At 41.8% G+C, this 22932-nt stretch overlaps 1 protein-coding gene across 14 annotated transcripts in view; it reads left to right on the top strand.

The window, feature by feature from the left end:
• The window catches only part of robo2 (roundabout, axon guidance receptor, homolog 2 (Drosophila)), a 260511-nt gene that overhangs the window by 232892 nt on the left and 4687 nt on the right, over positions 1-22932 (top strand). For 6 of the 14 annotated variants that reach the window (XM_051397361.1, XM_051397359.1, XM_051397360.1 and 3 more), the window contains 10 exons: positions 1706-1748; positions 5840-5967; positions 6886-7158; positions 8116-8241; positions 12949-13108; positions 15127-15390; positions 16501-16715; positions 20739-20921; positions 21427-21585; positions 21779-22045. In XM_051397361.1, coding sequence (XP_051253321.1) covers positions 1706-1748; positions 5840-5967; positions 6886-7158; positions 8116-8241; positions 12949-13108; positions 15127-15390; positions 16501-16715; positions 20739-20921; positions 21427-21585; positions 21779-22045 — 1818 coding nt within the window. The remainder of the gene's footprint in view (positions 1-1705; positions 1749-5839; positions 5968-6885; positions 7159-8115; positions 8242-12948; positions 13109-15126; positions 15391-16500; positions 16716-20738; positions 20922-21426; positions 21586-21778; positions 22046-22932) is intronic. The other 8 variants (XM_051397365.1, XM_051397371.1, XM_051397370.1 and 5 more) reach the window with 3 other exon arrangements.

Raw genomic sequence — 22932 nt, 5'->3', positions numbered from 1 at the left:
TACACTGTTGAGGCACACGGCCAGCAGGAAGGAGATTTGATGGAATTTTTATATGCTGATTATGTCCACCCCCCCTTAATGCTTATTAAAGGGGATTAATCTGTATTCATATTGGAGAAAGTGCTTATCTGGAAGACGGAGGCGAGAAGCACAGCTATGCCGCCGTGTCACTCTGGCTAACATAAAAGTATTCCACAGCAGCCCAGAAATGTGCCTGAGCACAGATAGGGACTTCAGAGGCCTTTCCGCTGCACAGACTCCCCTCGCCTCCACCTCCTTCTCCTGTCAGTCCTCTCTCAAACGACAGAAAATTCTCTAATGCAAGTTTGTTGGTGGTGGAACAAAGAGAAATGGCTTTAGCTATGACTGAATAAAGAATGCCAACTCTGTCTCGAGCTGTCAAAGCTATATTTTATTCAGACAGACCTGGAATGTAGGTTTTATCTGTGTAAAACTTTTGTTAGCAGTAAGTATTTTAATTCCCGCTTGCTGCTATTTACTTGCTTAAACTTTAATGCAGTAAATAAACTATTAACTGTTCCGACATGCATACCAGACACACTTTAAACTGTGTTCCTCTTGTTTAAAATCCTACAATTAGAGGAAATTGGATTAAGTAAGTTTAGGTAATGTTGATGATGCATTAAAGTGTCCTGTTAGCAGCCTTTGTGATCTATTGTGGGAGTTTCCTCTCCCTGTCATCTGTGTTACTACGTCACCCACAGAAAAGCCCCCTCTCTCGCCCATGCCTAGGCTTGTTGTGGAATCAACCTGAATGAAACAGAAAAGAGAAGAGGAATTTTCAGCCTCCTTCTCTCTTTAATCTCCATCTGTGCAACAAATGAGCCAAATTACTAACAGCTCTCCTTCTCTCTCCTGAGTAAACCAGCTCTCTTTTTTCCCTCCTCTTTTTTTTTTTTCTCCTCACCGGTATGTGGTGATTTCCAAAACTCTTGCTGCTTTTCTGTGTTTCCTGTGATCCATTGAAGTTCTTGTATGCTTAGAACTCGATGCTGCTTTGTCATCATGGTGGTTGAACAGAGATGAAATGGATCCTTCACAGCCGTCTCTCACTTTGAACCATGGAGTTTTACTAGCCACTGACAAAGAGCGGCCCTTGTTATCTATAGATCACTGTTATGGAACAGGCCACAAGTATGGCTTCTGGGGAGCCCTGCTTTGCTGAATGATCAGTAACTCAGCCTCCATGCTTGCAGATAGAAAACTCAACGTGATTAATGAGCCCTCTGCCTTTTCTAATCATTTTTTGGCTGAGATTTAATCACAAATCTGATAATAACTCAGCAGCCAAATAAGAAAGATGAAATGAGTTTTGCCTCTCATCAGGCATCTTGTCCTTCAGGAACACATGACGTCTCCACTTATGCAAAGCATAGCAATATGCAATCCTCATCATTGCACTTTTTTTTTTTTTTTAATTTTCATGAAAGGCATTGGACACAGAGGGACATCTGCATCCTTTAGTGAATCCATCAACTATCTAGCTGTGTAAGAAAAGTGAACAGATGAATACATAGCTGTTGAAGGGCAAACTGGACAGTCCTAAAAAGACAATGTATCTTTTCTTAATTATGGGAAGAAATCCTGGTTGTTTACTATGTATTTTGCTAGAAAAACTTAATATCTGGCTTTGTCTTTTTTTCTCCTTCCATCTTTTTCCTCTTTCTTTCTTTTCTGACTTTAGTGACATTTCAGAGAGTTGATGGTGGTCTGATGAGCAACGGAAGGTGAGTGTCCCACCAGAAACAAAACGACAATATGTTTTCAAGTGCAATAGCACAGGCAAATTCCCGCCTTCTTCCTTATACTTGTTTTTTATTCTCTCTGTCCTAAGCTTTACATGTCTTAACACAACCTTTTCCTCCACAGTCATGCATCAAGTCTACAGCAAGCTGCTTTTGATTCTAACACTGATAAATGACTGATAGATTGATAGATAACCAATACCTGTTTGTGTGCCTGCCATGCAAACCGGCGTGCAAATATACATTTCTACCACATCTCTGTTCATGCATCGATAGATGAACTCATAAATCTCCTCAACAGAATTAACAGAAACAATTTAAGCAGAGAGTGCTTTTATTTTGTCATTTATCTTCCGCTGCTGGCTACAGGCAACCCAGAAGCCCTCTGGAGTGATAAATTTGCCTGTCACCTTGCGTGGGCGGCTAGGATCTGAGCACATGTAATAATGTAAAAATAATTACCCAGGGGAGAGATGTGTGGAGGTACCCCGCTTGCACCCCCATACAGCCTGCTCCATTTCAGTGCGTATTGGTGAAAGAGACAGTGGCTACAGAGAATAGGGCACATCTCAATGACACCAGTTACTGAGCCTTTGTGGGTATTCAAGAAGACTCCCCTGAGAATCCCAGGCTTCTGTCTATCTACTGCTTATCACACCTGACTAGGTAAAGCCTCCAGATCTCAAACACTCAGAGAAAGATTGCTGCCTAAATCTGACCCTGTGTGTCTCTGGGCTTTTGGGAATGTGTCTGCTCTGCAATCTGGTTGCAGCATTTTTATATTTATGCTTTCCCCCCCCTTGCTGTGTGCATATGACTGGATGCCACAATGGACAATTTTGCTTATATTGTTCTGTGAGCTGCCAGCATGCTCTCTATGAATTAGCCACGCCACTTGCCATGCCTTTTCTCATCTACTTTCTGCTGTAGTGTTTTTCCTTCAATTTTCCACATAAGTGGTTCTGATTCTCACTCCAGCGAATGGGATTTGAAATGTCTGTATTTGTGGTGCTCTATATTTGTCATATCTTTAGTCAGTAGCAGCAACTGCCACAGTTTTCACAACACTGGAATAGGATGCAGTCTGGAACTCTTATTCTAACACAAGCCTCTGATCCGTTAGTCACTCTAGTGCCATCAAATCCCAGATGTTGCAACTTGCCCATCTGCCCTTAGAGTGAAAATGTGTAACAGAGTATCAGAGGAAAATGTGTTCATTTGTTACATGAGATGTTTATTGCATTAATTAGACAATAGCAAATGAAGGCACGTCTGTTTCCAGTTTCTCATTGGCTCCTGCCAGATTGCCCTGACTGAACAATTACGCTTAATCGATCACAAAATAAATGATTCATGGAAGATGAATAGGCTGCAGATTGGTAGACCTGGACGATTTGACTTTGGTTGCTCAATTGAAATTGATAAAAGCCGATAAGAGCTCATTCCTTATCCCCCTGCCAATAGGGAGATGGTAATTAGGAGGTAGTAATAACTTCCTATCTCGGCAGTGATCAATATTTTAGCAAAGCAGATTCACTCCTATAGGCGGGAAGAATGGGCTGAGCACAGGTTTCTCTAATACTGTTGCTATGGAGATTATTTTACATTCAAGGATCTGAATGCCAGATGACAGCATGTTCCCTGAGAGTTAATCTAGAAAGTAATCTGTGTTTCCCATTGCGCTAAGTGTTAGCTAATGTCTAGACTTTTAATCTAAGTTCCATTCACTAGTCTGTAGGACCATAAACACCTGATTTATGACGTTGCTCTGGAATTAATATCTCTCACTTGGCTTATTTATGGGAAGCTCAGTGTCAGGCATCTTAGGCAGTATTTATGGTTTCCTACCCATCACAAGTAACTGAAATGTCTAACAGGAAGACGAAACGCTCCAAATCAAATTTTATCTGCCAAGGTTGCCATCCATCCTAGGTTGGGCAGGGATTAAAAGTTAGGTGTTGACTTTTCATTAGACGTATAACCCGGTGTCCACCCCCCACCAGATCCCCATTACCCCACCATCTCTCACAAACAAACACACACACACATATATATATATATATATATATATATATAAATATCCCCAGTACAAATCAGTCTTATTCTAATTATCCTTAGCGGGAATACTGCTGTGTGATAAATACAAGGACGATGCAGCCATTTCCACTGTCAGCTCCTTGTCTTTCAAATGGTCTTTCTCTAGTGGGCTGGGGGAGGACTCGCTTGAGTACACAGGACAAGTAATGAGACAAAGGCATGGTCTTTTACTTAAGACGGTATACATTTGTGGTTCCATCTTGCTGGAGTCAACAAAAGAGAACAATGTCCTCTTCTTTTTTTGCTGCTTGGAATTTTTAGTCTGACAGATGTTAAACGCACAAGCAGCAGGGAGGAAGGGTAGAAAGAGGAGGTGGAGGTGTATAAGGGGAAAATAAAGGAAAATAGGGTTAGGGAAAGATGGTATGGTGAGAGAGAATGATGGCAGTGGGGGAAAATGGCAGCTAGAAACAGAGGTAGGAAGGACACGGAAAGATGTATTACCCTATAAAAGTGCATCTGTCTGATGCACAGCCATCAATTTGAATGACTTGTCTCCCCCGAGGGCCCGTTTTGGCATTCAGAAACCACAGCAAGGGCTCTTAGCTTGCCAGGGCTGCAGTTCATTTGGACTCGCCCCTCTGTGGAACAGTTCTTCTCATTAGAACCTGTGGCTGAGGGGGAGACTGACGGAAGCACGCCCATTACCTGCTCTTGTCCTCGGGGCTTGACTCACTCCCAGTCCCTCAGAGCCCAAACATTACCACACTGGATCTAAGACAAAAAAACCCATCAGGCTGCCTGGCTGCTAACTACTGTGCTCCGCAGATTCTCAGAGCCACATGGTATCTGTAGTCTGCTACATACAGCACTGCCGGGCACTGACAGCGGGGTGTGCTGTGTTTCTGAGAAGGCAGTGCCATCAGCTTCATCACATGTGGTGCTTGTCTGACCACTGCAGGCTGCGATTTCCCACGGAAACATTGATAATGGAGAACCTCAGCAAAATAATAGTACACTAATATTTTTATTGAGGGTCTTTTGTCTGCTTAAAATTTGTTTGTTTTGTTTCCTTCATTTACTGAAGTAAACTCGTGATTATATTTCATTCTTAAATTTTCCTTGCATTTTAATTGATTTTAATGCATTGAAAAAAGTGTGGTATCAATGAAGTGACACATAAACAAGGCATTGAACTCCATCTCTCATTCTCATTTAACTCCATCTGTGTTAGCCGTGGTAACGAGCCTTAGACGTGATTGTACAGTAAAGTGGCCCTAATGGCCTCCCAGCAGTCACCCATGACAGGTTAAAGTCTTAATGGCTGCTTTTTATGGTTCTCACCCCCTCAGGAGGGACACAACACCTGTTAAATGGAGCTGCCCTCTCCCATATGCAGGCATCCCACAAGTGGGTCGGAGCCTCATGGTGGGTCTAGGGCCGAGGTTTGACGTCTCATCAAATAAGATTTAGACTGTCTGGACATCACCACAAGGGGTTGATGGGAAAACGCAGCAGAATGAACAAGATATTAATGAATAAGGAAACAGTATACATGTGGGTATCTGCGTGCACTGCTGCACATGTGTGCACAGAACAAACGCATGCATTAGTGTCTCCACGGTGTGCATTTGCATTAATAACTCGGGGAATGTGACAAAGACACAGCAGGAGAAACAGAGAGATAAAGGGCTGTGTTTGCCTGAAGGAATTCTAACTTTGTGGGAGAAGAAATGTATCCGTACAGTATTCCCCCTATCTCAGAAGTGTTTCATTAGCTTCAGTGGCTTATGGCAAGCTTATCTCACACAAACACATTCTTGTGCACAAACTAACATTTAAACATATGTTTGATTTTCCTGTTTCCACATTGTCTCACTGCTGATTGCTGTCATGTTTTTTATTCATTATTTCTGAATCCAGTAACATGCAGAATTAAACCATGCATAATAATGTTTTTTTTTAAGAAGCTCTGGTATTAATGTAATTTCACAGCCTATGTTAATCTTGTGTTTCATCTTTTTCTTTTTGCCTAGCCGGCCAGGCCTGCTTAATGCCAGTGACCCAGGTTACCCCTGGTTAGCGGACTCTTGGCCAGCCACCAGCCTGCCCGTCAACAGCAGCTCCGGGGGACCCAATGACCTGAGTAACTTTGGCCGAGGAGGTGAGTGCCCTGGTTCTGTCCCTGGTGCTTTAAGAAAAAGGCCGTAAGAGAAGAAAGATGATGGTCTGTCTTCTTTTCTGTTCTACCGGAGCTCCAGTTGTTCATCATGTACATATATGCATGCAAGATATATGCATATATGCATATTTCATGTGTGTTTGGGTGTATATTTATATATCACATCAAAGGACAGCTAGAGCATTAACAGCAGGGCCTCCACTGTCACCAGGCTGAGTAATGGCAAATGGTCCAGCTTGGTGTCATAGCCCATACCTCAGAGTAAGAGAATGTGAGGGGAGAGATGGGCAGAGGAGGCAGAGGAGCAGGGGGTGGATGGGTGTTTGAAAGGATGGTCTTGAGCAGCCAGTCGTGAAGGACAGGCGCAGCTTGACTGGCGCAGATGCGGACACTTCCGCCACGGCTCTACATCATCTCCCCTTCACTGGGCATGCAAACCATGCACTACAGGGAGAGTCTGCTTGCTCTTCCCCTAGCTCTCTCTTTCTCTCTCCCTCTCTTTGTCTGTCATCACACACACACACACACACACACACACACACACATGCAGAGCAGCAGCATTATCCCTCATATATATGAACAGCTAAGGGAAGGAAGTAAGATATCCACACGTCGAGGGGAAACGGGGCACCTCGACTGGAAGGCTGAGTGTTAGAATGGGAGTTGAACGTGTTAAGTTTTGTGTCTTAAGATTTTTAGCTGACCTGAAAGCATAGAGACTGTAATTTCATGCCACTCCAGGACATCATGCTCTCATATCTCAGGTCATTCCAGGCCTGATGTTTAAAGATAGTCCTCTTCTCTTTAACTGCCATAAAAACCTGATAAAGTCTTTATTTCAATTCTCCAGGGTTACAGGTTACAACTATCTTGTGAACACCCTCCCTTCCTCTTTTCCAGATCTCCCCACTGGCCAAGGGGATAAGACAGGCACCATGCTCTCTGATGGAGCCATCTACAGCAGCATAGACTTCACAACCAAAGCCAACTACAACAGCCCCGGCCAAACATCCCAGGCAACTCCCTATGCCACCACACAGATTCTCCACTCCAGCAGCATCCACGAACTGGCTGTGGACCTGCCCGAGGCCCAGTGGAAGGCCTCGCTCCAGGCCAAGCAGGAGATGGCCAACCTGGGTTACTCCCTGCCTGACAAGAACTCCTGCAACAACAGTAAGTTACACAAGAAATGAGTGGGGATGTTGTTGCTCTCATCTGGGAGGTTCAGCAAGTGTTTTTAGAGTATAAATGATAGTGTCCCGAAGAGATTATTCTTATCCTGTGAAGTGAATTAAGCCAGATCACCAGCTACAAATTAACAGTTGCAACAAGATGGCCATTTGGAATTTAAACTTTCCCACCAAACGTATTTGAAGCCTTTCCAAACCCACTGTGGTTGGGAGGAGTTTGCCTTGAACAGAGTAATTTTTCCCCAGCAGACATCATCTTGGTTACTCTCCAAGGTTAGGTAAACATATCATGAATAAGTCGTGCGGTTAAGTCATCCCTCCATTTTCTTGGTAGGTTTTCATGATGGTACCACTCCTCTTTCAGTTTCGGAGTAATTGCCAATCCATTTTAGCTTGACTAATATTTAAGAAAATAATCCAAATTAATTACTTTGGATGCAGGATTTTTTAAAGCCGAGTGGTGTTTCATACTTTACGTATAATAAGTACTCAACGGCTGTATTCAGTCTAAAACAGATTAATTATAGTTTTTACATAGTCCCTTTAATGCCATGAATCTTGAAAACCGACGTTTCTAATTCTCCCTGGCATTATTTTAAGTGTGTATGATCAGTTGAAGTATGATCACATTTTATTAAGTTATCTCTCTGAAGGGGCACAAATATTGAATTCAAATCTTCAATATTGACTTATTTATTCAGTTTCATTAATTGAAAAGACTTTTTTCAAATCAACAACGAATCAAATGTGTCCAGCAAATATATTGGCTGTTGCATACAAATCAAGAGTGAATGAAAGATTGAACAGGTGCTCCTTGTTGAATGTATGAATCCTGAATATCCTGCTTGCTTAATGCTCTAACTGCATGTTTGCATGTGCTTGTGCTAACTGCCAAACACCTGATGCCACTGTGATTTTTGCCCTTTAACCCCCACTGTAGCCCTCCTTTTCATTCCTGACTACCGATTGGCCGAAGGATTGTCTAATAGAATACCACACAACCAATCACAAGATTTCAGCACCACCAGCTCTCACAACAGCTCAGAGCGAAGCGGCAGTCTCTCAGGTTGGTTTATGCAGCAGAGAATCGTATAAAGCAGACTGGGACACTCTCTGGAGTTCTGCCGCTTGACTATATGATTGACTGATGTCTTAATTGCTTTATTGATCTGTTATTTGCATGTACTAACCTGACATCTAAGACAGATTTTATGAACACGCTCCCTCCTCCTCACCAGACACGCTTTGCTCACTCAGCTCCCACTGCTTACAGTTCATAACATGTGAATGCTGTAAAGTATTTTTTTATTTATTTTTTATCATATGGGGAGTACAATAGCTTCTACTGTATCTAGCCATGTTGTGAGATTGGATAGGAGTTGACAGCTTGTTGGAGCATAAAGAAACGGGACATTTAAATCAGAGAGAAACAATAGTATTATGATCTACTGACAGAATATGGCTGCAAGTGCTAATGCTGGGTTTCTGCCATCACAGCCGGTCCTTGTAAAGGCTTTGTCTCTCACTGTGTGAGTGAGCAGACGGGAACAGGGGCAAAGGGAGTCTTTCAGACAGAGTGGACTATATACACACACACACGCCATTAGAGATGCTTGGCTGGATAAAGTGGCAAAAATACCTCCCTTTTTCCCTCTTCTCCTAATGGTGGCTGACTACACTAAAACCCATGTTCAGAGAATTACAATGTCATTTATAGGACACCAAGGCAGCCCTCTGCCTGCCTCCCCTCCACTATCCTCTTTTATCTGGTTACAAGCCACTGCCTTAACTGGTCTCTAATTCAATGCTCTGGCACACAGTGGGCCAGAGAGAAGGATGTGAAGTGGCCATGCCTTACAGGCAGATTCTTCCCATAGACATGAAGGTTACTGAGGGCTTGTACTAGGCTTGGCACATGCCGTATTATGATTTCATGAGATGAAGAGCTACATAATTGACAAAAAGATTCCTGCAAGGTATTATATCTCAGATATTTTTTTAAATAGTTCCACATTTTGGGAAATATGCTTTCTTGCAAAGACTCACCTCTCACCTCTGTACCTTTAATGAGCTACAGATAGCAGCATAATTAGCACAGTTAGCATAAAGACTGGATACAACTATCCTGGCCCTGTCCAAATGTAACACAATTCAAACTATTTCTTTAATGTGTTAAGTAAAAGGAAAGAATATAGATATTCTTATGTACCAAGGCTGAGTCCTTGCTGCAGCGGTCCAGGGTTTGAGTCTGACAAGTGCCCCCCCCCATTTCCTGTCACTCTTCAGCTGTCACTATTGATTAAAGGCAATAAAAATAAATACAAATCAAGAATTCACCTTGGGCAACACCCTTCCACCCTTCCACAGTAGCCCACATCGATTAGAGTGATGTATACTGTAATGTAGGCCAGTACTTATTTCAGGGAGTTGGGTGAACAGCTTTAATGGTAAAAGTTAAATATCTAAAAAAGACTGAGAAACGTAATAAGTGTTAATGATGCTTTAAACGACAATTAATTAACAGAAGATGTCATATTCACTAGACCTGTTGTTATATTGAACAGGAGATAAGCACTAACATAAATTTCTTTATATTTTATCCTGTGCTGTGCATCTCACAACAGTGATGGGAATTTCAATCAGTACAAGCAAAGATTTGATTCAGACTTCAACCAAAGCATTTGAAGGGGGGGAAAGTTGAAGTTACAGTGCCTTGTGCTCCCTCTAAGGAGACGGAAGGAATAATGAATGTCAGGTCTGAGGGAGGAGAGCAGGATGAAAAGGAACAGAAATAGAGCAGCTTTCATGGCAGCATGGATCTCCGCTGGGGACATGAAGCTGCTCATTAAAACCTTTCTTAGTGTAGGGGAGAAGAGGTAGCTGGTGTTTTCTGTGTTTTCTGTAGCAGTGTGAAACCCCAAAGACTCCCACACTTCCTTCATACTCTATGAAGCTATATGATTATGGGAAGTCTATGCTTGTGTGTGACCTGCTGTGCTCCTGCACCCTCCATATATGTTGCATCTAACCTCATTATGTAACATGTTGTATTTTTTTCTAAACTAAGCAAAAACAAATGATGATACATGACTTTATTTTGATGCCCTTTCTGAAATGATTCTCCCACTCATAAGTTATATCTGGCTGCATAGTCTTTCTAGAGTCTCTGCTCTGTGGCTTTCCCCCTCAGCACTGACGCACCCAATGAAAACAAAGCAAGCTCAAGGCTATGCAGCCCTACAGTTATAGGCTGGGAGCGCCCAAACCTTGGGTATAAATACCCAACGCTGAATCTATATTTAGTATGAGTTCCCCTTTGAAGACAGGCCCAGTTTTGTCAGAGGAGATGGGTTCGCTGTGTAATTCCTGTATAGCTCCTAGCCACAGCCTCTCTCTGTATTTTTCATATTTGGGGTGAGCTGTTGCAGTTCCAGTGCCAGACCATCCTTCCCTAGAAGAGGCTCATTTACAATATTGATGGTTGGTCTTGTGTGGAGGGACTAAGGATGATTGAACAATCACGTCAGCTCACCATTTATTGGTAAAAGTCAAGCGTCGCCCAGAGGTACGATTAGGAAACCCAATTACTTTCAGACTATACTTACACTGTGGTGCCGCCTGCCTTGGGCTTACAGTTGTTTCTTTTATTACTTCCATTCTTTATTAATCTTATTCTGACACCTCTTCTATCTCCTCGTGCCTGATATGTCCTCCCCTGCCCAAGCATTTTACTATGCTCATCTTTGAAGTGCTTTTTTTTCTTGCTTGTAAAGGACTTGTAATAGTAACATAATTTGACATTTCTGGACATTATTTCTCTGCCATCTGGCTTCCATGAAAATCAATAGAAATGTACCTCATTGCTTCTGTACATTTCTTTCGATGACAGTGATCTACTTTTTACTGTGCCAGAGTTAAGTCAGATTATTAGATTACATTAAAGTGCATGATGTTACATTGCACAAGATGCAGTATTGGCAGCTTTTTTGTGGCACAAAGTGATTACAGGCCTTTGGCAGCGAAGGCTAACCAACAGACGACAGATACAAATGTGTTCAACAGAGTTTCCCAAAGATGGCTTTTACTAGTCTGTGTGGATGGTGACGTCAGTCTGAGGTATTTTCTGGATTGAGATTGAAGGTGCTTACTGGCAGAGAGGCACTTCAGCCTGCCACCAATTGATTTCTATATGCAAATACTGTACAGTATGTCTCCCTGCATCCCTTCCCTATGGACAGGCTAAGAAGCATGAGCAAAAAGTTATACATTAATGAACCTCCACGCTGAAAAATTAATGGTACAGTATGGGATTTCACAACATGGAGATGCTAGGCGGTGTGTGATAAAATTAATAGATACTGTGAGGCAGTGTGGGATGTGATAAATCAAATAACTGAACCTAAGTGTACATTTTTAATTTAATTTGTACTGAATTGATGTACTGTACCTCCGCCTTATCTTGATGTATGGATCCACTAACCATTTTCAGTAATGTTAAAGAAACGTTGGGTGGTTTGGTCAAACAGGTGTTACTTTCTATATTAATGAATCTTATCTGTTCTGATATTGACATCATTTCTAAAGCAGTTATTCTGAAGGAACCTAGAGCAGTAAGTATGTTCAAAATATGGTGCCTCATGTAGCTACTACAGCATCTACCATTTGTTTTTTTGCTTTTACTCCTTATAAGTCTATATCTATATGAGTCTGCTGACATAAAAGTAAAAAAGTTTGGGACAAAAAATTTAAACAAAAATGCAGAACACCCCCTGGTTCCAGCTTCTTACTCATGAGGTTATGTTACTTTACTTTGTCTTTTGTAATAGTACACTAAATATCTTCTATTAGTTGAGCAAGGCAGACAGTTTGATAGATTTGATAAATTGTCAGTAGATAAGAACAAAAACCTGGTCTGAAATGTAGTTAATGTAAATTAAGTTTTTGTTTTTGTTCACAAGCTTCACCTGAATAAAGTTATACTGTATGATGATCTAACCTTAGTGAGAGTTCCTTTTCCGTCAGCATGTCTTACTTTATATACCTCAACTTAAGTCAAATGTGTTTTAAAGAGAAAAAGGGTTTCTTTCACAGTGACCAAATCGTATAAAACCCAGTATTGACCTGGCTGGCAGATTTATAAAGATGGATGGGACAGAGGAGAATCTGGTGTTGGAGGGATATGAGTGGAAATGGATGGGGTTAGCGGCTCTCCAGTGTAATAAAAGAAATGAAAGTAGTAATAGACTCTCAGTGAATTCCATTAGGGACACACTGACACTACACAAGCCATTCATTATGATGATGCTGTGAAGTGAGATATTTCATTGTGGAACCCAAAGCCTGGTGTTAAAGGGGACACTGAGGGATGGGTGGAGCACAAAGGTCTACCTCAGCCTCGTTTACTGCCATTCTCTCCTGTTTCTATGGAGATTTGAGGCTTTTCAGCCAATTAATCAATGGAAGTGTGCTTTTCATCAGGCAACCTTGAGCTTTTCTATGCAAGCACTGACAGGCAGGAGCCCATTGAAATGTTGTGTTTGAAATTTTGTATAATTTTCAAAGGGTATGCTGAAACTGTACCCAAATGGATCTGTAACCTGAGTAGCATGTTTGGATTAAATTGAGTTTCTTTAGAATACACATTTGTCACATGGCAAAAGCCACTATTGTAATTTGCAATGCTATCCTACTTGTATATTTGTTTTAATTTATTTTCTTTCACAATCTAATTTCCAATGACTGTGATTTTTAAATGCATCCATTTCTTTTGTAGGTGGAAAAGGAGGGAAGAAGAAGAAGACCAAGGCTAGCTCCAAACCCAGTAAAGCCAATGGGTCCAACTGGGCCAATGTTCCCCTTCCTCCTCCCCCTGTTCACCCTCTCCCTGGGACTGAGATGGACCATTATCCCAATGAGCATCATGAAGGAGGAGGGTATGTCTGCTAGGGATGTAAATAAAAAATAATAAACTATTTGGATATGAACAGATAATGTGTTCTAAATTTCATAGTGATCCCCACTCCCTGAAGTCACAAGTGACAATGTGTAAAAACCACTAGCCCACCACTGTTTATAACACGGGGTGTTTATCCTTTGCCAGTTGCTTTAAAAAGTGGAGCATAAATTAAGAGTATAGCCACTTTTCCAGGCACCACTGCAGCTGCAAGCTGAAGTTAGGGACCATCTCAAAAGAATCCTATTCCCACCAAGGTCATTAACAGTTACACAACTTTTATGAATAAATGGTTAAAATATTATAAAACAGTTATTATTTTGTGGGCAGCTAAACTTATACATAAACCTGTGAGTATGTATTTTTATATGTTTCCTCCTCTGACTGCCTCAGTAGTAGAGAATCTAATGTCTTTCTTGCTGGAAAGAACAAGCCAATGCTTGCCAATGTGAACAACACCATACATTTCTGTGTGTAATAACAGGGTTTAGCTCTGTTTTCTCTGCAGCTAATTACTGTACTACTGTAAATCTGGAGAAAAGTGAAGGATCAATGTGTGTATAGTCTCCACAGGCAACCTGATACACACACACAGTCACTTACACAGGTTCTCACTCAAAACTCATATACAGATGGCTGCAGATCAAACTATCTACCGATCCCGTCTTCAATCTATGGGATGACTTCATGACTGGAAAATAAATGAAGAAAAAAAAAAAGAAAAATAATGTTCGAGCAGTCTCCTGCTGCCACTAGCTCGTAGACACACAGATGGTTTCAGATTAATCTATTTGATGAATTCCACAGTGGAAAAAAATCATAATTGCATTGTTTCATAAGGAGCGAAAGACAGACAGAGTGGGGGATTTATACCAGCAGATTGTTATCCACCTCTGTTTCTGAAGTAAATGTAAAAAGCTGCCAGAGTTCTTATGCATGTTTGATACAATACCAATCACTTCTTTAGTTTATCGTTACACTAATTACATGACTTTTTAAAATTAGCTGACACATTTTTAACATTTCATTTTGTGTAGCACACATACTCTACTGTAGGTACAAAGTACCAGAGGCTTATTTAAGTGTTGGTGTGTGTGTGTGTATCTCTCTTTGGTCCAATAGGTGCTATGTCCTCTTACTCCCATTTCCAATCTGGGAGAGTCATCTGCTTTAATGGGCTATCTGGCAAATGAAGAGTCCTGTGCACTGTAAATCTGAGGCTGCTGTTAATGGCAGCAGATTAAAACAGTTATGTCCTATGGAGTGTGCACTGACAAATTTCTTTAATGAACATTTTCTTTATGGCTAGTATTATTTCAGCATGTATAAGCACAGCTCTGAGGAAAGTGAAGCCTGACTACCTCTATAATTCTACTCAGGACTGTCGTATAATTTTTTTTTACGAAAGTTGGACAAGGTCACAAAGCTCTAATCTTAGAATATAAGAATTTCTCATTAAATATTTATACTTTTAAGCAGCATTTTATTCCCTCCTTTTTCAGTAGCCTTTTCACATTTATACGTAGACATTAATAATATCACACACCATATTGTAGTTATGTTTCTGTCATATGTATTTTCCAATTCCTTTTCTCATAAAGCATAGCTTTTACACACGTGTTTGATATCTTTGATGCTATGGTAACAAATATCAGTCAAACTAGGATGGAAACAATTATTTGATTAGTCAATTGATAGAAAATGAATCAGCCAATATTCAGTCAGCTTCAGCAGTTGTCATATAATGAAAGTACAACTTAATGTCTTTGGGTTTGGACTGTTGTCGGGTAAAACGCTGCCTTGGGCATTATAAAATTATACTGGACATCAGAGGTTTTCTAGACAAAAGGATTGATTAAACGGTTGAGAATTAGTAGATTAATCAATAATGAAAAATAATTGTTAATTGCAGCCCTAGATCCAACTAAAAATGTCATACATAATCTCACACATCAACTGTGAGACCTTTTAAACTGTAACCATCTCTTCTTACATCAGGTATGAGAGTGATGGTTGGGGCCCACCCATGCCTGTGCAGACCTATCTTCACCAGGGCATGGAGGATGAGCTGGAGGAAGAGGAGGAGAGGGTCCCAACCCCGCCCATCCGAGGGGTCGCCTCTTCCCCAGCCGCTGTGTCCTTTGGACAGCAGTCCACAGCCACCCTTACCCCTTCTCCTCGGGACGAGATGCAGCCCATGCTCCAGGCCCATTTGGATGAACTGACTAGAGCGTACCAAATGGACATGGCAAAACAGACATGGTAAACATTTCTATCTATCTATCTATCTATCTATCTATCTATCTATCTATCTATCTATCTATCTATCTATCTATCTATCTATCTATCTGTCTATCTACAGAATCTATGTATCTATCTATCTATCTATCTACAGTATATACAGTATCTATCTATCTATCTATCTATCTATCTATTTATCTATCTATCTATCTATCTATATGGCTATCTATATGGCTATCTATGATATATTGTTATAGTTGATATTGTATGCATTGTTGTCATTTTAAAGTGCTCACTGTACATTCTGTTCTGCGTGTATTGCTGACAGGATTTATTTAGGTCCTGCAGTATTCTTCGTGTCAACTGTGTGTGCAGTGGAGATAAACCCATTAATCATTTCATTTTAATGGGCCCATGCTACCACTTAGGCAACTACTGTATTTTGCTCAGTTGAAGAGACACAATTTCTTACCCACGGTTGTTTACTCCCCCCACACCCATACGGCACATTCCATTGTTGTTGTTCTCATGCAAGTCAGATGAAGGCCATGCTTCATTCTGTCGGCAACGCAGAGAGAATGAGAGACTGGCATTCGTTCATAACAGTGAAGTGGGGGGAGACAGGGAAGCCTTGTCAGGAAGGAGATGTCATGTTACCCAGTAATGACTATGTTGGTTAGAGAGCATCTCTGACAACACCAGAGGGCCAGTAATTACAACCAATTCCCACTGCAAAATGCGTCAAAGACATTGCACTCCTCAAACAAACGCGGCTGTCAGCATTGCGGGCTGCCACTGAGGTGACAGCCATGTGTCGACAGACCTGGAGAGCATGCCTTTGTGCCATCTACAGCAGCAATTAGTGGGTCATTGTGTTAGCATGCAAGTAGCACTGTAGAATTAGTGGAATTGTCCAAATTTATTCAGAGCTTCACGTATGAAAGCTCTCTAAAATTAGCTTTCCACATACATCCATATTTTTTCCACCATCCTGTGGCATAGAAACTCCTGAATATTCCCTTTATTCTCTCTGTATTCATCAGTCCTCTGCATTCCTTCATATCTGCTGTATTCCAGTTCATTCCAGTAGAGAAGATCTATATGCAGAGTAATATCTCTTTCTCTTCCCAGGCACATGCAGGTAGGCTCACTTCCTCCCCAGGCTCCAGCTCCTCCAGTGGGCTACGTGTCGAGCACAATGGTTTCCGACCTGGAGACGGACCTGCCTGATGAAGACGAGGAGGAGGAGGAAGAAGAGGAGGATGAAGGCTATGGAGCCAGGCATCCCCGCGGTATTGAGCACACACCAGGGTCTAGCATGGACAACCTGGACAGCTCTTTAACAGGTAAGACCCTTTGATGGTGAATTGTGGCTACTGGGGCACTTCTTTGTTGAGGTACATATTTATTAACCATATTGTAATTTATTTTAATTTATTTTGTAAAGTATGTATGTATAAATTGCAATATAATTTTTACTTTTGCTCAAATCAAAATGACTACTTTCTAATTACTCTGAAAACATTTACTTCCTATTGTTGTTACATCTTGTCTTACAGTAAATTGACTGTTGTTCATGACATGTTCTTAATCAGTCTGCTGTGCATACATTTTTATGTGAACATGCTTACTGAGTGTCCCTTAATCAAGTTTTTTAAGCACTTTTGGCAGACTCCGGGGAATTATAATTATCGTTTCCAAAAAGAGATAAGAAAGTCCATGAATTTTAAACAGGATAGTGAGAGGAGAATTAAGAGGAGGGAGAGGCATGGCGAGCAGGGGAGAGTGACTGTGATTTAACTCACACACAGCACTGGAGCCAGCGCCACCCATATCTTCCCGAGGAGATTTGAAATAAATTTCACGTGCAGCATATTCCATTCCAGACTAGAGGCACCATTTCCATTTTTACAACTCACTGAAAACTTTTACAGCCGTCTGTCAGGGGGACATATGAAGGGCATGACATTGCAGCGGTAGAGCTGGGTTCTGGACTGCTGCTCTCATACTGACCAGGCCAAACTGTCCATCCATAAACTGGAGGAATATTTATCAAAGATATGCTGCATTTAGCTATCATGAACTATAGGGACAAGTTCCAAAATTCTGGTGTAGTGTATCCCTGTGACAATGTGTATCCATCAAGTCTTCCAATAAAATCTGTGAATTTATGGGTGGAAAGAAACAGGGAGCAGAGCAGAAACTATACTGTATCTGAAGGTAGAGGAGCTAAGCCAGCTGAGAGAGGAAGCATGAGAATAAGAGGGTTGACAGCGCTGCTTGTTGGTCTACCCTGTCAGTGGCAGCCCTAAAGAGTAGTTTTCCATGGGATGATGGAACAGTGGTTTTGGTAACGCTGACACATGCTACTGCTGATGTATTTAGAGGAATATAAAGCAGCAACTGGGCCCTAATCTACTGCATCTCTCCTCCACTGTATTACTCTGAAGACAGCGCTATTTCTTCTTATCTCTCTGCAAGTCTGCCTCACACCCCATCGTTTGACAACACAGACACGGTCCCAGCTTCAGGGTTAGCGGGAGGCAGAGAGGGAGGATAGGGAGGAAACGGCTAGGATTTATTATGGCCACCATTTTGAAGCTATACAAATAGGGGAAGGTGGGAGCAAGATTGCTGTCGAGCCTCGCTTGATAGATTTGTCATTGTTTAATAATATGGAAATTGGTCTGTTTTCATAATGTTACACCAAAGGCCAGTAAATCAAACATTTCCACTGATACCCCACAAAAAACCGCCAGCCCTCTGCTTAGGGACCACTTTTCACCAGCAGATTGTCTGCACAGGCTTTCCAATGTGTTATTATGTGCTCTGAGATAATACAATACATTTTTTTAGGAGCTAAATGTAAATCCTGATGTTGGGGTGGGTATTGGAGAGCCATGTCTTTCTTGAGCCAGAGAGATGAAGTAAACACATAGGTATTACCTGGCTTTGTGTGTAGGCGGCGTAGGTCGTGTAAAGCTGAGATGTGGTAGCAGTGAGGCTGTTACGCCTACAATGAGCTAAAAGCTGGGATGTTCTGGGCGATTACTCTCCCATAAAACCTTGCCAGGTTTGTGAGGAGCAGGGTCACGTCTCCTGACGGCAGGTAGAGACGCCTGCTCGTCAGGGGGAATGATTTTCCTGCTTAACGACATGCAGATTAGGGTTTCCGTCTGTATAAATCAGTTTTAGTGGCAGGAGGGACCTGGGCTTGGTTTTACTGCCCCCCAACCATCTTCCGTTTACTGGCCTTGCTCTATCAGTGCGTGGAGTACGGGAGGTGTCCGCCAGTGGATTTTAGAGTACACGGCTTGGCCCATTGCTCTGGTTCAAGACATGATAAAATGACAGAGCCATAGTGCCAACCCTAGGTATGGAGTTACTTGGAAAAAAAATAATCCACATTTCTAGGGTAAAAAGAAAACTAGATTGAATTTTTATCAAATTATGTTACAATGATCACAGTTTGATTGGACTGCTATTTTTGAGAATAGAAGTGCTCCAGAGGTTCAGCAGTAGAAAGTGGCAGTTAGTGCAACTGAAAAGTCATTCTGTGATGTGATTTGCTGAGGCAGTGTTCCTTCGCCGAGCCGGAGGAGTTGGAAGCTTCAGTGCTTTGGCTGGCACTGCCTATACTTCAATATCTGCTCTATTCTTTGTGGGAGGATTGGACCCAGCGGAATTGCTGTCTTTCTTTCTTAGAGAAAAAACTCTTAGAAAAGAATTTCAAAGAAAATAGCTCGGCAAGATGGAGGGCTCGAGGTAGTTACTGCCTTGGAATTCAGTTAGGGCTGTAAAAATGGGTTGTGTAAGGGCTTCTCTACCTTATGCAAGCTTATATTTTATAGAAGTTTTCATTAATCTGAGAGAATTTTACTGCAATAGGAGTGAAAAGCTGGTGCAACTTTAGCTGTCGAAGGTGCAATTCCCTGAAGTCACATCCAGTGACTGAGCAACCACCTCTTCGAGACATATGGTTAAAGATGAGGAGACTCACAGATGGGCAAGTTGGAAAACACTTTGAAGGGGATTTCCCAGTGTATCTGGATGAATAAACCACAATCATATTATCAAGTTTTATGTCATATTGCATTGCAAAGAGTAATACCATGTGAGAGACAACAATCTTATTACTGCAGCTAATATATATGTGAGTTATATTCATTTTAATCTATGAACTCTGCCAAACATATTGGCCAGGATTACATTACCTTTTGTATGATACTGACCTTTCAATAAATCCTGCTGCTAACTTTTTGTCCCCATTGCACCCTCTACAACCTTTACCCTCACACCTCCCTAGTTCTCTGTTACACCAGTCTGTTCGATCACATCACTCGTGTGTTCTGTGTGAGGGAGGGATAGAGTGTGTGAGCAGAGCACTTGGGTTTGTGCCACTTGAGCAAAGTCTGCCAAACCAGTCCCACTGAAAGCTGTCACATTAGCCGACTGTTCTCTGTGTTTTTGCTTGCCAAAGTGGCATATTTTTATTGGCAGACTGATACATTTTATATTTTAAGTGCTGGCCTAGCTTTTCATGTGAAGAAAAAAAACAATCCAAGCATGAAGAAATACTTACAGTAACACAGATATATAAGCCAAAAGTCCAAACTCTTACGATATGTGTACGCATCTCATCTAAAATAACATACATGAGTAGTACATTAACCATCAGTGAGATATTTTTTTCTTTTATTGAACTTATAGCACCTTTCAGAGAGTAGTAGCTGTAAATTCTTAAGCAGGAGTAAAAAAAAAAGCTGTGTGCATGCTACCAGGTGTTTGATTCAATACATTGTTTTGTGAGATGCTTCATCTGTGTCACCTGAGGCAGTTTTGTAGCTAACTCTGCTCCGCACAGGTGTGCTCATTGTTCTCTATCAAAAGAAAAGCAAAAGCAGTTGATGCCGGTCCTGCTGTTCCACTGTGTACATTCTGGTGTGTGTTTGCGTGCACCTGTGTGTGTGTGTGTGTGTGTGTGTGTGTGTGTGTGTGTGTGTGTGTGTGTGTGTGTGTGTGCAATATATGTTATGCATGTGTTTGTACTAGATGAAAGGGGACAGGCCAGAACAGAATGACTACATAAACGCACTCACCTGCAAGGACAGAAATGCCCTGCAGCAAATCTGAAATCATTTAAGTGCAAGACTTTAATATTACCTCTTTTTTTATAAGATCAGTCAATACATACATCAATCTAAATGTAAAATCACAGCACAGATGTTCAAAATGTCAGATCATATATCCAGAAAGGATATGGCCACTGAGCTGAAAAATATGAACCTCATATGGTTGAATTTGAGTGTTTACGCGCAGAGTCTAATAAACTCACATATGCATTTGCTGAAAGCTGTGGTGTTCCACAGGGTCCATGGTGAATGGGTGGGGCTCAGCCTCGGAGGATGACCGTAATTTCTCGAGCCATAGGTCCAGTTTGGGCAGTTCCTCTGATGGCTCCATCTTTACCCACTGCAGCTTTGCCCAGGCCCTGGTGGCCGCTGCAGACAAGGCTGGCTACCGCCTGGAGGGCACTAGCCTCAGCAAGAGAGGTTGGTGTGTGGAAACCAGCTACCCACTGCTGGACTGGAACATCTACCAGTGGCAGATGATTTATTCCTTTCTGCTCTGATTACTCCTCCTGTCATCCATTGGCTGATGTTTTCCCTTCCACAATGTTGGCTCAGGATTTCCTCTCTGCTGCTTGTGGACATTGTGCCCAGGTTGTGCATGGCACCTGTTGTACATGGCTGGACTGCGGATAGCTCCCTATCCTTAACTTTAACTCAGCTCCTCTATAACTCATCTTGCTTTGCTCTTTGGCTTTCTTGGGTTCACTGAGTAATAACTGGGTGATGTGTTATACTTGCAACCTTTTATGGGCTTCTACAAGAGTGCTTTCTCTTCTAATGAAAACCTTTGTTTTCTAATAGGTTTTTGGATCTTGATTGATAACCTCTACCTTTCTTGATGACAGCCTCAGCTCCACTGCCTATGTGTTGGCTCCTTCATGTCTTTATTAACCAGCTGGCTTGTGGTCCTGTTTCCCTCTTGCAGGTAAAGGCTTGTCCCACAGGCCTCGGCCCAGCAGTCCATTTTCAACAGATGGCAGCACAGTCGGCACACACAGCTTGGGCCACCAGAGGGCCACCAGGCCCACACGCAAACCCCGAAGCCAGGGCACAGCACCCCACCGGAGAGATGCTGGTGCAGACGGTGAGGCAGCGACTGAACAAACATTTTAAATTGTTTATGTAGAAAGTTCCCTAAAACATCTGTTGTTGTTTTATAAACAAGAAGAATGTATGTTAATATGTCATATAATATTGGATGGAGTTTTTAACAAACATAGTAAAGTAATTTTTTTGGCTTCAGTTGATTAATTCTATGGGTTTTCCCTTTGGCACAGACCTACCTCCTCCCCCTGAGCCTCCTCCCTGTCAGGGGCAGGGTCGTATTCAGGGGGCCCGAAGCGTAAGCAGCATGGCACCCCCTACAGAGAGGAAGGCTTCATCTCTGGAGCGCCCGCCTATGTCAGTAGCCCTGTCTGGGCCAGATGACATGAAGAGCTCCATCGACAGACAGACACGCACTTCTCTGGAACATCATCGCCAGGCTCAAGACAGGCTGGGCTCCATGGACCGAGCTGATGATGGACGCAGGGGACACAAAACAGGTACAGTTGAAACAAGACTGAAGTCTCACAAATGCAAAAAGTTACAGCATTATGATTGTTAGATTCATGAAATCTATCCAACAGTTAAAGGATGGAGTTGTGGTTGTTACTAAAATGAATGTATTACACATTACGTCACTTAATTATTCCCTGTAGGACGTAATTGTTGCCCATTACTTTCGCGATACGATCCAAACACCCTCAAACAAACTCACTTGAGTTGCTTGCTCACCAATGGCTTTATGGCTTTATAGTAGACTACTAGTCCGGCTTATTGGACGTGTTTATCACTAAAGCAGTTGTTACATCTCATGACGAGGAGTCTCTCAAATTGTTTGTCAGACAACATGTTCCTCCTCAGAGTCAGCACAACACTGCCCAACACTGTGTTGGGTATGAATATTCAATGACTTCAGTGTCGGAGTTGAAGGAAGTTGTAACTTCCTCATCGAAAGCAAGCAGGTCACTCAGATGATTGTTGTGCACATCTATTAAAGGGCATGTTTATTACGCAGATCATTGTGTAACACAAGTAGGTAACTGTAATGTGATTCCTGATTTAGGAACGGTAATGTGTTACATTACTGCATTACAGACAAATATAATGTGATTACAGTAATGTATATTTTAGAGTAGCGCTCTCCGGGCTTTACATTAGCACATACCATATTTATTTCTAAAGATGAAGGCCTACCGTATTTATATATAATATATACAGTTGTCCACCACTTCCCAACCAAACAAAATCTATAAAATTATTTTACTTACATCAATGCTTCACGTCTAACCAATTGGAAATGTTCCTGTTCAAGTGTTTATTTTAATAAAGACACCATTCATTGCATTATAACGTTATATAGCTCCTGCTGTGGCTTGGCAGTTGGGGG

Source organism: Dicentrarchus labrax, unplaced genomic scaffold (genome assembly GCF_905237075.1).
Source record: "Dicentrarchus labrax unplaced genomic scaffold, dlabrax2021, whole genome shotgun sequence".
NCBI lineage: Eukaryota > Metazoa > Chordata > Actinopteri > Moronidae > Dicentrarchus > Dicentrarchus labrax.
Note: the sequence above shows the minus strand (reverse complement) of the source record. Positions and strands in the feature narration are given on the sequence as shown.